This window comes from Carassius gibelio, chromosome B2, assembly GCF_023724105.1.
Source record: "Carassius gibelio isolate Cgi1373 ecotype wild population from Czech Republic chromosome B2, carGib1.2-hapl.c, whole genome shotgun sequence".
In the NCBI taxonomy this organism is placed as follows: domain Eukaryota; kingdom Metazoa; phylum Chordata; class Actinopteri; order Cypriniformes; family Cyprinidae; genus Carassius; species Carassius gibelio.
The window spans coordinates 28,693,182-28,710,497 of NC_068397.1; the positions used below are offsets into that span (position 1 = coordinate 28,693,182).

General features: G+C 35.9%; 1 protein-coding gene and 1 long non-coding RNA gene across 13 annotated transcripts in view; both read right to left on the minus strand.

The window, feature by feature from the left end:
- Nucleotides 1-1,080: 1,080 nt before the first annotated feature.
- The window catches only part of LOC127951194 (CMRF35-like molecule 5), a 45,207-nt gene continuing 28,971 nt past the window's right edge, over nucleotides 1,081-17,316 (minus strand). For 2 of the 12 annotated variants that reach the window (XM_052548962.1, XM_052548958.1), the window contains exons 7-9: nucleotides 7,159-7,211; nucleotides 3,388-3,447; nucleotides 1,122-2,031 (exon numbers count right to left, since the gene is read on the minus strand). In XM_052548962.1, the coding sequence (XP_052404922.1) occupies nucleotides 1,909-2,031; nucleotides 3,388-3,447; nucleotides 7,159-7,211 (236 nt within the window). In that variant the 3' untranslated portion in view covers nucleotides 1,122-1,908. Of the gene's footprint in view, nucleotides 2,032-3,387; nucleotides 3,448-7,158; nucleotides 7,212-7,322; nucleotides 7,424-8,060; nucleotides 8,124-8,263; nucleotides 8,283-8,376; nucleotides 8,425-8,538; nucleotides 8,857-17,316 lie in introns of all 12 variants that reach the window. The other 10 variants (XM_052548967.1, XM_052548955.1, XM_052548954.1 and 7 more) reach the window with 10 other exon arrangements.
- Nucleotides 4,099-6,706, minus strand: LOC127951205 (uncharacterized). Its single transcript, XR_008152619.1, has 4 exons — nucleotides 6,121-6,706; nucleotides 4,702-4,737; nucleotides 4,277-4,323; nucleotides 4,099-4,193 (listed from the first exon to the last, which is right to left on the minus strand). It is a non-coding gene; the product is annotated as an uncharacterized LOC127951205 (long non-coding RNA).

Consider the following 17,316-nt stretch of genomic DNA (forward strand, 5'->3'; position numbering starts at 1 on the left):
GGTTGATAAGATTTTGTGAGTGGTGCGGATCCATATGCAAGTCTTTTATTAAAAGACTTGGTCACAAACACAGGTAGGGTCGAAACACCAGTGAACAGGTATAGCACACACAAACACAAGAACATTCCAGTAAACAGACGTGGGTCAACTGACAGTGAACAATCTCAAACAGGGCAAGGAAAAGAGAGATAATCCAGGTACACAGCAATAATACAGGCAGGGGCAAACAGTCCCAAACAGCAAGACAGAAGGGTAATCCGAAAACACAGGCAAGAGTCTGAAAACAGGCAAGGGGGAAACTATGATTAAACAGAAACACAGAATGGCTCGGTAAAGCAGTTAACACTAGGAGAACAACAATACTCTGTGACTCAAGAGGGTATAGTGTAAGAGTCTGTGTAGTGTGAGAGTCCATGTGGTGAGCGGCTGACCTCTGGTGGTGAGTGAACGGAAGTTTCTAGACTGGCACTCAGTTTGTCCAGGTGCAACATCATTTATGGGACTTATTCATTCTAATGAACTAAATAACAGACTATAAGTAAAAATCACATTTTATACTAAAATAACTTTTCTTATTTAGGGTGTATTTTTTTCCTTTATTAAACTATACAAACATTAAAAGCGTTTTACTAGATTCAGAGCATCTTTAACTGTATTCATCAACTTTTCAGGAAGTTCACAGAACATGAAATATCCAAATAATTCTTGAGAGCAGAATTAAGATTATTCTCCTTATTCTGAGACTTCCAGTTCACTAGCCGCTTGTTGGTAGGCCTAAGTAACTAGAAGAATGACAAAGTACAGTAAACGATAAAACTATGTAGTCTTATTTATGCCAATAGAAAATCTGTACAGGTAAAAACAACTTTAAGAAAATTACATGAAACATCATTATCTCTAAAGCATGTCTATAGCTGAGTGCATGTGCATGAGAGCAGCTGGTCACTTCCTGCAGGTTCTGTGTTTCCTCCTGTTTCAGAGGAAGGGCAGAATTATCACCTTAAACCACACAAACATTAACAAGTGAGCAAAGTAGAGAGTTTGCAGTCAGCAACCTCACACTAAATTGCTTTAGCCCCTTTTTCTTTCAGAAGAGTGAAGCCACAAACACTGAACAAAATCTTACATTCTAGAAGCGTGAAAATTATCAACACACACAAACTGTTATATGTAACTGTTAAAGTTTAAAAAGTTAAAAATACCCAGTCTCTTATATTTTCTCATAAATGTTATTCAAGTACATAAAAACACAGATATATAAATAGTTTGAAAGTGATGTGGCTGCACAGTTTCCAATGATCATGAGGAGATTCTGAGCCAATAATAAAAGAATCACCACAGTTGAACCACTTCCATAAAAACACAGAAGAACAGAAGCAACACTTGAACGTTCAAATCAAGACACTGACTTCTGCTCCACTTGTTCACCACATCAGACCGTGAGATCAGATCAATGACTGTCCATCAAGGGAAATGAATCACAGTATTTCTTCACACATAAAACTGCAATACTTTATTTCATTTTATATATGCTTGCGTTTATAATAATGCAAGAAACAGAAAGTAACACTGTACAAGTAAACTAAAATAGATTTTTACATTGAAGAAATTAAACCCGAGACTATAAAACAATGTAGAATTACATAATGCTAAGAAACACTCTCATTTTATCAGGATACATTTTTGACTTTTGACAGAGTAGGCTAGTTATGAACGGTGCATTCATTTACAATTCTGGTTTTAAATTTCAATAGTCTTGACTCTCACATCTATTCATACAGGTCCTTTTGGAAATATAATTATGTATTTTAAAATAAAATATAAGGTTCGGATCCCATGATCAAATAAAAAAATAAAGTGTGTGATGACAGTCTGATTGTGTTTTGGTCTGTTCTTGTGTTGTTGCTGTCAGTGTGGACCCACAGTGCAGTATATTATGCTGTATATAGCTTCACCTGATGGAGACTTCATCACTTCACTCCCAGGAACATCATCAATAGTGCTGTAGTAGATCATGTCATTAATGGGATCCTGTAGAGAAAGGGATTGTAATTTAAAAAATAATTCAGTGTTTCCATGTGTGTTTTCTTTTTCCAGACTTGTCCTGACTTGGGATTTCTAAATTGCCAGAAACTTCTGGGTTTTGGCTTTGGTTTTTTTCTATTTTTTTTCATACTTTACTGATGGCAGGCATATGACAGATAACTCTGACCAATAGCGTGCAGGCATTGTACATCAATGATTAACAGTGAAATGCAAGAAGGAATGATCAATAGAGCCATCAAAGCAAAGCAAATAATGTAGAGAGCACATCAATAAGAAAATTCCAAAACCTGGACATTTCAGGCAATTTAACAATCCCAGCCAGGGGTCCATTCTTTATACATCTCTAACTCAGTTAGCTGGATTTGATTGTGGATGAATTGGCGCAATCTTGGATTTTTTTTGTTTCTTTGAAGCTCACACTGGAGTTGCTGTCAGAGAAACAGGTCTGTATAAACTTAAACCTGCTCAGGAGCATCTTATTTCATGTGGATTATCGCATCTTTTGAATACTTAAAAATATGAGATCTAATCCCATTTACATGAAATAATAGAAGTGGCTGCCACCGATACTTTATTACAAGAATACCCTACTGATCCATGGACAATAATTGAAAATAATAATGTAAATATAATGAAAATAACATTCAAATGTTGTGTATAGCCTATTATTATAAGCTCAGCCAGTTTTACTTATTGAAAGATTTGTGATAAAATTACAGTATTTTTCGCACTTTTTTTTCATAGTTTGGCTGGTCCTGCGACTTATAGTCAGGACTTATTTATCAAAATTAATTTGACATGAACCGAGAGAAAACCTCTGGCGGCTGTAGACGGTAATGTTTTCTCTTGGTTCTTGGTTCTAAATAAATGCGACTTATAGTCCAGTGCGATTTATGTTTTTTTTTTCCTCGTCATGACGTATTTTTGGACTGATGCGACCTATAATCAGGTGCGACTTATAGTTCAAAAAATACGGTACTACTTTATAATTGTTTTGAAGTCTTATATAGTTCATTTATGTAAGACAGGATATCAAATTAAACTGTGACAAATTATTCATACAATGACAAAATATATACAATGGACTACCAGTAAAACTGATGTGGTTTCAAGTATGGGTATATTTGCCGTTTTCACGGAACACAAGAACACGACGTAATCTCAACCTGCATCAATGTGCACACGATATTTTAATCAAATCCGCAAATTAGTTTTAAGAACCAAATTAACTAAAGATCAGTTATCACGATTAAAAGATTTGCCATTTTTCAAGAACAGGCCCCAGGACATGCCTAAGAAAAATAGAATATAGGGTCACACTAAAATGTCTGGTCTACTTACATGTGGGATTTCATCATTTATAGTGCTGTATATCACAGGATCTTCATGTTTAGAGAAGGTCTGCATTTCATACAATCACACACACACACACACAAACACACAAAAAAAAACAGTAACATCAAGAAACCAGGTTTCTGACACACACAGCACAAATGAAGGGTTATTTATGAAACAGGCCTGTGTAAAATTAAAATGCCTCTGATGAGCTGGTTCTTTTAATAGATCATTCTTATGATCTCATCAGTTGCCATTTGACAATTGAAACGGACAGAATAAATATAGGTTATGACTCATTTCTTAACGATCCGTTTCTTCACTGTAAAAAATTTCACGTAAAATCAACAGTAACTTACTGGCAACAAATAGCCAGCAAGCTTCAGTATTTTATTCCACGGTAATATTACTGTAAACCTGACTACAGTAGTTCACAACATACTGTATAATAACTTACAGTATATTTATACTGTAAAATTAATTACAGTTCATGTTTTTGCACTGTATTTTAAAATACTGTAAAGTTACTATGCAGTATAATTGATTACGGTAGTTTTTATATTCACATATACTCATCTATACACAACATATAACTAACTACAACCTGTTACATGCTTAAAAAAGAATGAAATATAAAGGCTTGTATGCAAAAAAAAAATTCACACAGTTATATTACTGATTATTAAATGTCACGTAAATTATGACAACACTCAGAAGTCCATTTAAAAACTTTTATTACAATTGAATTCATTAAATGGTAAAAACACTCTCCAGACTTGACAGGGCCAATGCAGATCCCAGGTTTTTGCTGCCTATAGAGAACAAAACACAAAAATTACGTTGCACTACAGCTTGACCGACATCAATGTGATAAACAGACTTGAAAATGACTTACCTCTTTATTAACTCATCAGCACGCTGCAATGTCGAACAACATACACGCTGAAAGAAATGAAAAACATATTCAACACTGCATAGACCTACACAGATATTCGTTTCACCATGCATCCCCAGGTGTGGAAGTGAAAGAACATCCCATAACCTGGCATGTCATATTAACACCACTGTGTGATTTGTCAGCACTTGGTGTAATCACTGCATGGTTACGATACATATGTGTACGAAGGCCAACGGCAGTTTTGAAGTTACATGGACACTGGAAAAATCCACAAGAGAATCTATAGTTTGCAAGATTCCTGTGTTCCTTAGCAAGTCTGACAAATTCTGGAATAGACTTTACTGAGTACTGACACACTTTGCAAGATAAAGGCATTTCTAATCTTATTTCCAAACAATTTTAACTTTAGATGCAGTACTTACCCATCCACATCTGGTGACTTCACCAATGATTTTTACCTGTAAGACAAAGAGAAACATGGATCAGTTAAAACATAAAAAGGTTACGAAACAATTCCAATATGTAGAATCAAATTAAATAATTTGAAAAGAAAACAAATTTCAAAGACCAGAAATGACAAGCTGTCAACTTAAAAGCAACTTAAAAATAGCACAAAAAAACTTAACATATAATTTAAGTAAATCAAATAATTGAATGCTAGTATTAATTATTCAACCTGTGCATTTCATTTATTACTTGTAAAAAATGGCTAATCTATTAAATTATTAGGTAACACTTTAGAATAAGGTTCCATTAGTTAATGTTAGTTAATGTATTAATTAACATGAACAAACAATGAATAATTCATTTATTACTGTATTTATTCATCTTTGTTAATGTTAGTTAATGAAAATACAGTTATTCATTGTTAGTTCATGGTAATTCACAGTGCATTAGCTAATGTTAACAAGCACAACTTTTGATTTAAATAATGCATTAGTAAATGTTGAAATTAACATGAACTAAGACTTATAAATGCTGTAGAAGGATTGTTCTTGATTAGTTCATGTTAACGAAAGTAGTTAACTAACATTAACTAATGGAACCTTATTCTAAAGTGTTACCAATTATTATTATTTATTTATGTACCTATTACAATTAATTTGAGATCTCTTGGTGTCCTAACAGAGACCCGATTTCGAGGGAGAACCTGATTTGTCACAAATAAGAAATGAGAAGCACCCAAAGTGACAAGAATACGGGGATTATAATAGCCATTATCGTGAATATCACACAATATCAAATATACAACTAAATTATCCGCAGTGCGTTGGCAGTGGCTGTATTCAGATATTAATGCACTTGAAGAAGTTAATGAAAACGAGTGAGCAAAATCATGGGAACGTCTGGTCTGAAGAAGGACTATACCGAGACGAGGGAATTAATCCGGCCCAACTTTCACTGCCTGTGTATTCACTTTAAATGAATACATCGGTTGTACTCAATCAATAAATGCATAATATAACTGAAAACACTGTGTTTGTCCCTTCAAGTCGTGCATAACATTAGTGTAATAGGTCGATTTCGAACATAGCTTTAGGTTTAGGCGCGTAAGGCCTCGATCGCGACAGGACACACGCACACGGTGAAAGTTACACACAAATGTTCAGAAAGAAGAACATTTCGATTACTTTGTTCTAAACTTGAAATTATTAACTAACATTAACAGCAAAGCTTGTGATAATTAATATTTGGTTAACGTTAGAATGTTTGTGTTACAGACTACTATCAAACTCACCATCGATTATTTAGTGGTAACGTTAAAACGAATATCTTCCCTTTGGGGTGAAACTTTTTGAAATACACATCTTTAAGATACTGAATAAAACTGTATATCTCACCTGACTGGTTCTCGTTGGTCTTGTTCATCCTCAAAGGCTCAGAAAATGAATTGGAAAATGAGTGCAGGCTGACGGTTTAGATGATTGGTTGCCAGGTATATCGCGTACGATTCCGCTCTTTATGTAATTAGTGTGTTTAATAGAAAGCAAAATAATAATATTAAAAATATATCATGGGAATTGATTTTATCTATTTACCTAGCCTATATTTTTGACATCTACATCTCTACAACTACCTCCCACCCACAAAATTGTTGGCTATAACCTATGAGATTAGGTGGGTTTTGTTTCAAAATCTGGCAACCATGAAGATACACAATTAAAAAACACCCACATAAATCATTCAGCTTTTTTTAACTATATGCCAAATGCCTTAATATATGGGTTACCATATGAAACGATGTATTATAAAATTCCTTATAAATAAATATATAATTAATAAATAAAATTCCTTGTAAGTTGGATTATTACTGTCATCAATTTAACAGTAATATAAGGATTACTGTAATTATTTTCCCACTCTATTGTTTTTTTCAAAGAATAGCATAAATTGACAGCAACTGTCCTGTAAATAGTTTCTACACTAAGACAAAGCTGGAAATACAGCAATAATACTGCAAAAGTTATAAAATTGACAGCAACTTACTGTAAACTGTTTCTACAGTAAGCTTTCTCTGATAATACAGCAATAATACTGTGAAAACAACAGAAATCGTTTACAGTGTTGGTAAACAGTGAAAATAGCTACATAAGGAACGCTAGACAAAAACAACAAATGCTTTTCTTTTCTCACATTTGACTCTTAAACAATCTCTAGATTGATCAGAATGAAAAGGCTGTGTTTTCAAAGCAGACAGAGTCTTTTATACTAAAAATTAAGTGATAAAGCAAATAACAGGGGTTAAAGACACACCTTAAGAAAAAGTGAATTTATAATTAAAGTCAAATGTGTGTTTCACCCCGGTGTGCCTTTAGTGATGTTGAACCCTATATTATCATCCCAATCTTTTCATAACTTGCTTCTTATAAAGGACTCACCATGTCAGTGGTTCTGCTGCTGTTTCTCCCTCTGATGTGAGGTTTGTCTTGTTCTTCATTTAAAAGAGGAAACAATAATATCTGTCATTAACTGCATATAGATTGAATCTGTGCTCTCAGAATAGCAGGGAATAAAATAAAAGTGTAGTGCAGCTCAAACTGACTGGGTCTCCGTCTCCATATCCAGGTGAAAACACCGACCAGAATCAAGAACAGCAGAAGTGCTGCTAAAGCTGGAAGAAGCCACACAATCAGGAGTCCATTACTGTGGAAATAAAGAAACAAATGTAAACTTTTATATCCAAAGACCTCAAAAAAATAAATGTAATAAAAATATTTATTCATTTAAACTCTAGGGCTTTTCACACTGTGTTAACCGTGGGTTATCATGTTACAAGCTAAACCTAGCTTTCAGCCACAGGAGAATGAATAGTATCACATTTGGAAGCATGTTTGGCACCGTTCCTTTTTTAACCTGATGCATAATATAGACTTGCATAAGCAGTGGTTTCAGCATTTAAGAAGAAAAGAAATTGAATGATAACAGAAAACATGTGCTCCAACATATACCATGTAGTTTTTTAATAAGTCTAATTGACTTGATTAGCTGGATCAGGTGAGTTTAATTAGGCTTGAATCTAAACTGTGCAGGGCTGGAGTTTGACACCCTGATTAACAGTGTACCTGTAGAATGTCAGTTTATGAATACACAAAATTAATCATGAGTAAATACTGAGCAGTGTGAAAGGTGAAACAAGATAACCCACGATTCAGATCATCCAGGGTTTACTGACTGAATATTTGAAGTGTGAAAAGCCCTTCTGTTTATATATTTCAGCTTAAAGTTTTTAGAATTAGGTTAAACTATAATTATTTTATTTTAAGCAATAGAAATGTAGTACTTTTGTGTCTCCTTCATGTCTTTTGTTTCATTATTATGTTTTTTGAGAATCCTTGTTTGATTTCTGCAAAGACAAAGGAAAGAATATCACCAGAACAACAAGGAAATGACTGTAAACCAGAGATAAATATAAAATAATTCACCAAAGATGATTAAAAAAGAAAGTAAATACTAATATACAATATATAATAATTACATACTAACTCTTTGTCACTGACAGTGCCTGTGGACAAAGTAAAAACAACAAAGTAAGGTTAGTTGTGTTTTATTTCATATGTAGTATCAAAACATTTATGATTTATTGAAAAAATGTGTACCTGGTTCTGCCTCCGTTACAGTGATGTGAACAGGATTCAGTGCCTCACCTACAGAGCAGAAGTACCAGCCAGAATGCAAAAGAGCACACTTTAAATTTATATAAACATGATAATTCTCATGTTAATGGACTGATTTTTCAATGTATGGCTGCTTACACATACTTTTATTTTCATTGTCTCTCTGAACAGTGATGTGAACAGGATTCAGTGTCTCTCCTACAGAGCAGCAGTACCAGCCAGAATCAGTCCGTCTCAGTCCAGTCATCAGCACAGTGAAGGATCTTCTCCCATCATCATCACTGATCTGCACTGATGAATTCTGGGATGTGTCAGTCCTCCCCACTGTGTAACATCTCTGATCTTTATATCTGCACCACTGTTTGACTTTATTCTGATATCCAGAACTGTAGAGACACTGAACACTGATATGACCACCTTCATGTCCAGAGACACTGCTGTTCACCACAGACACATCAGGAGCTGGACACACACACACACACACACACACACACACACACACACACACACACACACACACACATTTATTGGTGATTATAAAATATTAAATACACAAGGAATAAGAGAGATAGTTTAAAATTAAGAGGACTGAACATTAGAATGAGATTAAAACAATTACAAAATGTCTTACTAGACTGAATCTTGAAATAAACCTCATATATTATATTCGATGCTTGTGCTCCAGTCTCCACAACACAACGATAAAGTCCAGTGTGTTTGTCCTGCAGGTTTCTCATAGTCACAGTAAAGAGACTCTGATCAGGATGATCAATTACTGACAGATTCTGCTCTGTTGTGTTTGTGTGTGTTTTAGAGTTATTAATCTCTGAGTACCAGGATTTCTTCTGCTGTGTGTATTTCTTGTCATAATGACATGGGATGGTGACAGATCCTCCAGTCTGAATAGTTAATACATGGTTTGACCCACCGCTGCAGCTTACAGCACCTAAACAAACAAAACATTATGTCCAACAATAAGTCACTTCAAATTTTTCCTTCACATAAAACTAATTGAACAGCTAATTAAACAACATGAACAGCTGAGCATAAATCTGTCACTGTAAAATACTAAACAGGATCTATTAGAAATGAACACAGTAATACATGTACTGTACTCTCACCTAAAATGATCCAAATCCAGATTGAAATGTAGAATGTGTTTGTCTTCACATATGCGTTCATTGTGTTTCTCTTCCTGTATCTTGAGTTGTTCTGTTCTTGAGTGTCTTGACTTCCCTCTTCACCTTATATAAAACCTTTCAAACGGATGAAAGGCGTCACTGGGGCGGGATCTTTCAAAAAGTACTTATACAGTAAATAGCTCCAATCACTACCACTCTCCAATTAGACACGGGACATATATACGTGGCACCACTGCTCGGTATAAATAATACCTGCAGACTTCAGGTTGAAGACCAACTAAAAAGTAAGCACTGTGAACCCAAGTGATATAACTATTTTAGCGTTTGAGTATGACGGCAAATCAATGCCAATAATAACCGAGCATAGAACTGATGCTTGCGCGCGTGGTAAATCCCTTCTGTGAGAGGAAAACTCAATCGGACGCAGTGTTGCCAGATTGGGAATGTCCAAGTATCGTACCAGAAGTTCAAAATTATCATATTTGGAAGAAAAGTATCGTACACAAGTCAAAAGAGTTATCTATTCTAAACCAACACCATTTTGACACAACCTGCAAATTACCACAATAGATAACAAGGCGTATTGTTGGACAGAAGCAGTGAGACAAAATACTATCTCATTATTTTCAGTGACTGTCTGCGTCGTGGCACATATTAAATCATATTAAAAGGATTTTTAACACTTGCTTTGTCCCGTCCAGTGAAGAAGGAATTTAGCTGTTTCTGCGTGGTGCAGTTAACTCCACATCTGAGCCGCTGTCATCGGAAACCTGCGTGTTGCCAGATGTTGAAGAAGTTCTTGCTGTCTTGGACCGCAACTAGTGCTCGTTGGCTTTAAAGCAGGGCACTCTTCTGCATTCTTAACACATCCTGAGGTGCACACGAATGCATTAAGAGTGTCTGTAATGAGCCGATTTCGTGTATGAATAAAGAAGCCCTATGACTGCTACTACCATCATTAAAATTTTCAGAAAATTCTGAAATTATCATAAATTATTGATTATACATCGTACAAATACGATAGTTATCGTACGTCTGGCAACACTGATCGGACGCGAGGAAATGGGAGCCCGCGAGCTAATTTCAAACTCCCGCACATGTGACATGTCCGCGGGGTTTAACCAGACGGTTACACGAGTTCCACCAATCAGAAGCATCACTGTGGGATTGTTCAGGATTGTGGGTAATAAAGGATTTAGCCAAGACATCGTGAATAAAAGGCATTTATCTCAAAACAAGTTTAGTGCCCCACGTTTATATGAGCATATACTATCGCTTAGTACAGTCGTAGCTGGTTTTAAGTTTACCATGTATGGTTGAGTTTTTATGGCTTATACCCCTTGTACCCCTTTTGCAACTGTCAATGCAAAAATTTTATTGAATTTTTACTTCCGGCACCAGCTGTGGGCGGGACTGTGATGCTCTATAGAGTGCAGAAGTTATGACGCCACTTTGTAGGCCAAAACGAGGAAGTGAGTTAGCGTTTTAGCACTACCGTTTCCCTCCTTAGACAGTAAAAGAAATGGACACAGCGCAACCCAAGGGATTCAACGGAGACAAGTGAAGTCAATTAGATGCACTCACTTCCTGGGGGTCGGGTGTACTGCGCAGACTCAAACTGAACTTGATGACGTAGATGTCACGTGAGCAGCCTGTAAGCAATGTTCCCTCTAATTTTTTTCAGCACTGAGCAAATTATTTTTTTTCTGAGCGCACATTTCAGTACTGTGAGCAATTCGCTATCGCACGACCTGCTGAAAATGACTACGAGCCTGCGTTAGCCAAAGAGATGACAGCAAATGCATCAATATATTTACAAGGTTGATATTTATTCAATATCCTTTATAATGGTAGGACTTTAGGAAGATTTTAATGATGGTGTTTTACCAGTCAGTTTAGTTGAACTTAAAAGATCTTTGGTTGATTAGGTTTCAATAAGGTTTAGAGAGGTTATTATGACTGGTTCACTGGTTATTATGACTGATAAAAAAATAAAAGTATCCAAGATATTTAGTCATTTCTCAGCAGGTAAAACATTTAAGTGGAACTTCAATGAAAGAAAAATGCGAATGCAGTGCTTGACAATAATAGGCCTATTAAATTGACATGGTGTAAATTTTCCTAAAGGTAGCCTATATAAACAATTTAATCACTGCAACAAACTAGTGCAACACACTAGGTAACAAAACATGTTATTTGAATGTCATTGAGGACAATAGGCCTATCTGGCTATGTGGCTCATCTTGTCTGCAGGCCTATAGAAGACACATCTCTCCAAAGAACAGCATCTGAAAAACAGGTTAACCAAAAGAGAAACATCATTTCTCTTCAAAACACAAAATCATTTTTACATTAAACAACTGCAAATATACTAAAACAGAATTAACCTACATGATTCAATGACTAAACATAATTATGTCAAAATGTTGTTGCAGTAATCAAGATCACTTTGATCTATATTAGGCCTAATAGGTCTAATTGAAAATATTGGAAATAAATTTCTACCTCAAATCTTCTCTCATCTGTCTTTGTCCCCTTTCCAGTGGTTGTAGACCTTGTCAAGGTCTATAGGACCCTCTTTTTGCCTTGATTTAATTCTCATCAGTTGATCCAAATGGAAAACTTCAAGGCAGTTGCGCGATTTTGTCTTAATGGCATTCGTTAGACTGAAACCGCGTTCACAGTCGGCGCTGGATGCTTGGAACGCTAATTAAAAAAAAAAGAGGTTGTAGGCGGAATCGATCCCTATGAACACATGAAAGTTTACCAAGCCTCAGTTTCCCTGATAATTTATCCTACCGGGTCTGTGGAGTGAGCGCTTACACCTCCGATCAATTTAAAAATGTCACTTTCACTTTTTAAAAAGTCACTGGAGGCTCACCTGCAGATCATAAATGGATCTGCAAATTAAACGTGGAGAAAACAATCTTTTTCACTAAGGAAATGTTAACATTAACCGAGCATCAGTGGTGACACACACACACACACACACACACTTATCAGATTCTGCGAGCTATGAAGCTTGTCTATGCGGGTTTGTTACACTTCAGGAGTAATTACTCACCTATCATACTTGCAAAAATCCACTGTTTTCCTCCGGTAGTTCTGTAATCCGGTATAATATTGACGAACATTCACCTCAGACACAACCCACCATTCACCAAAACAAGACGCTTAACTTCCTATTTTGAAGTTCGTTCCAGTTTTTTTTTTTTTTTTTTTTTAAACAATTTGTTCAAATTTGTTAAATACAGTCAGCACAAAAATATCAAAAAGCAAATTAAGTTCAGGATTGGGTCAAAAGAAAATGTTTAAACAAAAAATACAGACACTAAACTGACTCCCTTACTGGCCAAAAACTAGAGAAAACGTAATGTGTTTGTGTGTGTGTATGTGAGAGAGAGAGAGAGACCATACACAACATGTCTCACCATAACTATGTATTATAATATTATCGAAGGTGATGGTTTCCCTCCGTACAGTGGCGACCCAAGCCATCTGACGCCTCTTGGTGATTTCAGACACCTTGTGTTTTTTTTCCAAGTAGGAAAATGTTGAAAACTAATATGATTCACGAGGCGTTTGCCCTGTCGATCATGAAACCGATTACAGCAGTTCACAATACAGCAATACTAAACCATTTTCCAAAAAATAATCAAAATTAATGACCAAATGACCAACGTTACCTAATGCCTACTATACAGTACATCTACTTCTGTACCGCGATTCCCACAATGCATTGCGACGTGACGCAACGATCCCGACCTCTATACATCTCTGGCAGTGCCCATCCATGACCGTAAGATTACTGTGCTGTAAGCAGGTGCACAGCTGAGCGAGTTCCTCAAGCACTTCTGCTAGCACAGTGATTGCAAATTTGTACTTGGTGTCGGTTAGTTTTCTATGACAGTATTTCGCAATGGGGTCAGAGTCGGCATCTTTTGCACAGTATTCGGTCAACGCGCTGAAATTTCGCAAAAAAGCGTGCACAGCTTGGTAGCGTGACAGCCAACGCACTTCATTCAAAGGTCACCTCTGCCATCTCTGTGAATTTGGCTTTCTTCACAGATGATCTACAAAACATGGAGTATACTGTCCGGAGTAGCGTTTCTACCTCTTTCATTATAGGGACATCTTTCCATGCGTCATCGATTCCTAAGTCCTCCCTATGTGCCATGCAGTGTTGCTCAGTCAGGTGGGGTACCTGACGCTTCAGTAAAGCAGCTACTCCTTTATGTCTGCCTAACATGACAGAAGCACCATCTGAAGTAAACATGACCATTTTGTTCATGTCTAGCGCATGGTCTGCGTAGAACTTGGTAATAGCATCAAGGATGTTTTCTGCAGTGCATCCTGAAAGCTGAATGATACCAGCAAAAACTGTCTTGTAACTGAAATCAGTTTGCTCCCGAAACTTAATGTAAAACACAAGCATCTTATGCACTGAGATATCGGTACTTTCATCCACAATTAGTGTGTGGACACGAGCATTTCTTATGCTGCTTATCATCTCAGTCTGCACAACTGAGTTGATGCATTCCACAAATTCAAAAGCATAATTTTTGCTTCTCCAACTCTGAGGTTGGTCGACGTATTTTGCCATGTGATCGTGTATATCCTGAACTGATAACATGGACATGTTGGTGTTAATTGCTAGCATCACATTGTCGATCATGCGATGTTTTCAATGCGTCTACATGGACTTTCTGTGTCAGATGACGCTTAAGGTAATCAAGCTTCCACTCGGACCAATGTTTCTCCCGAGCGAACTCTCCTTTCACTTTGGCCTCCGAGCAGAATTTGCAGATCACGCCACTCCTTTCTTCATATGTAAATATGTCTGACAGTTTTATCCTACCTGGACCATCTTTTGTGTCAGTTTGGACTATTTCATCTAGCCACTCACGTTTAAACGTTAGGCAGGCCTTTTTTTGGGGCACCTGCTCTGCCTTTCTCTTCGCCATGTTAGCCTAAACCTAATGTATGACTGCTGGGGCACGCCAAGAGTAACCTAGGATACTTGTATGTAAACATTCTAAGGTACATCCGGCTTGGTTGTCACATCTCAGTATTTTAAATGTTTATTACATCGCCTTGATGCTCAGATGTTTAACCCCTGGAAAAAAAAAATTGTTTGTGCAGTCTAAAAATGTGCACGGTCTGAAAAATCTATTGCGCGACTACTTCGACTGGCCTGCGCGGCCGCGCACGCGCGCAGCTTAGAGGGAACATTGCCTGTAAGTCTTCTAATCGCTGTGCCAAGAGAAATCTGAATCACCCACAGAATCTTGCAGAGAAGGCGAGCGTGAACAGGAGCACATTTTGGTAAGTTTTCTGATGAATTACCTCCCTTGGCCTCATGCCTCCACGTCCTCCTGATAGCATCATAGACAGTAAAAGATTGCCTACGAGCTTCTAATCCTTTCCAAACAGTAATTTCTCTACTGTGCGACAGAGAGTCGCTGGTTATGAAGCAATCGATAGCCTATTTTTTTCAAAAAACTTTTTTTTTTTTTTATTAATGCTTAAAACAATACACAAGCAATAACAGATAACAGCAGAATATAAAAAACAAAAACAAAACAAAACAAAAAAAAACATAGGGGGAATAATATAAGTTTAATTAAACATTAACAAATTATGAGAATTAAATGACACTGAAAAAAGGAAAAGAGTTACAAATAGATAATGTTTTTAAGGCATTTTTGTTCTCAGACAACTTAATTGAGAAGAAGTATTTTTCAATTTCTTTTACAAATATAAGAAAGAGAGGTTTAGCATTAAGATATTTAGATTTATGAATATGGAATTTAGCTAGAAACAAGATCAGATTAATCACATAAAAATGATTTTTTTTAGATTGGTCAAAATCAACAAAGCCCAAGACCACATTCTAACAATACAACATACATCCATTATAGATTTCAGACCTAATAAATACTAAAACATCTTGCCAAAACATTTTTGTAAATGGACAATACCAAAAAAGATGAACTACAGTTTCATCAGAGATGTCACAGAAAGAGCAACTGGAGGAAATATCCTTTTTGAACTTTTTCATTTATTTGATTGAGGGTAGCATTTATGAATGATTTTAAAAGAAATATCTTTTACTTTATTGGTTAAAAAAAGAGATGTGGAAGCGTCCACACTTTTTTCCAACAAATATTACCAACTACATAACTCCAGTAAGTGGTCACAGGTGGTAAAGTAACAATGTCTTGCTGAAAAAGTGACCGGACTGATCTATTATTGTTTTTATAGGGAAAAGCAAAGCACAATTTGCCAACAGAAGTATTAACCAAACTGAAAGAGACTGGAAGTAGAGATTGAGTTCCTCTCAATAAAGCAAGAGCACCTGATTGGATTGAACCCATAACTATTGAAAATCATTTGGGAAAAACAAGAAATTGAAAATGATCTAGAAATTCCTTATATGAAAACAACAATCCCTGAGAATTAATTAATTGACTAACTAACAAGATATTTTTGTCAAACCAATTCTGAAAAAAAAAAATAGATTTATTCTTGTATCAAATATTACAGTTATTCCAAATAAAATATTTATGAGGTGAAAATTTGTGCTTAAATATCAAAGACCAAGCCAAAAGTGACTGCCTATGAAAGGCAGATAATATTGCTAGTAATTTTTCAATTTTATAGTTACATAACAGAAGGAAATCCAGACCACCAAACTGTGAAAAAATATAATTAGGAATAAAGTTCCACAGAGACCCTGGGTTCTTTCTAAACTGAGTTTATAGGATAGTTTAAAGTACTAAAATCCAAAATATTAAGACCACCCTTTTCACTTATATTCATTACAACGGAAAACTTAAAGAGTATCTGGTTAATATTTTTACCGAGCTTTGACTCCAAATGAACAGATTGAGCAGCATAAAGCCTTGAGAGGCCTTCAGCCTTTGTAAGAAGTACCCTGCCTCTCAGAGAGATCTCTTTGTAGCCACAAATCTCTTCTGAATTTTATCTGTAAGGGGTTGAAAATTAAAGATGCATCTTTCTTTTTGGTCCTTCACTAATAAACTCCTAAATAACAAAACTTTTCTTTTACAGGGATACCATGAATAAAGGAGTCATTGCAGTTTTTTTATAGCCAAAAGCTCACATTTATAAACATTGAAATGCAGGCCAGAGGCTTTGGAGAAAGACTCAATAACACTTATTGCCAAAGGGATCTGCATAGCATCCCTAAGAAAGAGGGTTGTGTCATCATCAAGCTGACTGATAATCACCTCTCTTTCAGCTATAGCTACTCCTTTCAGATTGCTGGATTTTATGTGAGCACAGAGAAGCTGAGCAGCAAGAAGAAGAATATAAGGTGAAATGGGGCAGCCCTGCCTTATTCCTCTTGAAATTTCAAAACGGTGGGTAGCACGATTTAAAATAACAGAACTACTGCCATTTGTGTATAAAGTTCTTGGCACTACAGAAAAAATCTCCAAATCCAAGCTTTTCAAGACACTGACAAATAAAGCTATACTATAGAGTGTCGAAAGCTTTATAAAAGTCAAAAAGAAGCACAAAACTATCATCAGCAACTAGATAGGAATAATCTAAGATATCTAAAACTAAACGTATATTATTTGATATGTGTCTATTACTAATGAAACCAGATTGAGCCTCATCTATTATAAAATGGAGCAAAATGTTTTATTCTTTTGGAAAGTATGTGAGCCAAAATCTTATAATCATTATTTAATTAACTTATTGGGCGCCAATTGTCAATAAAAAGCAAATCTTTGTTCTGTTTAGGAATGAG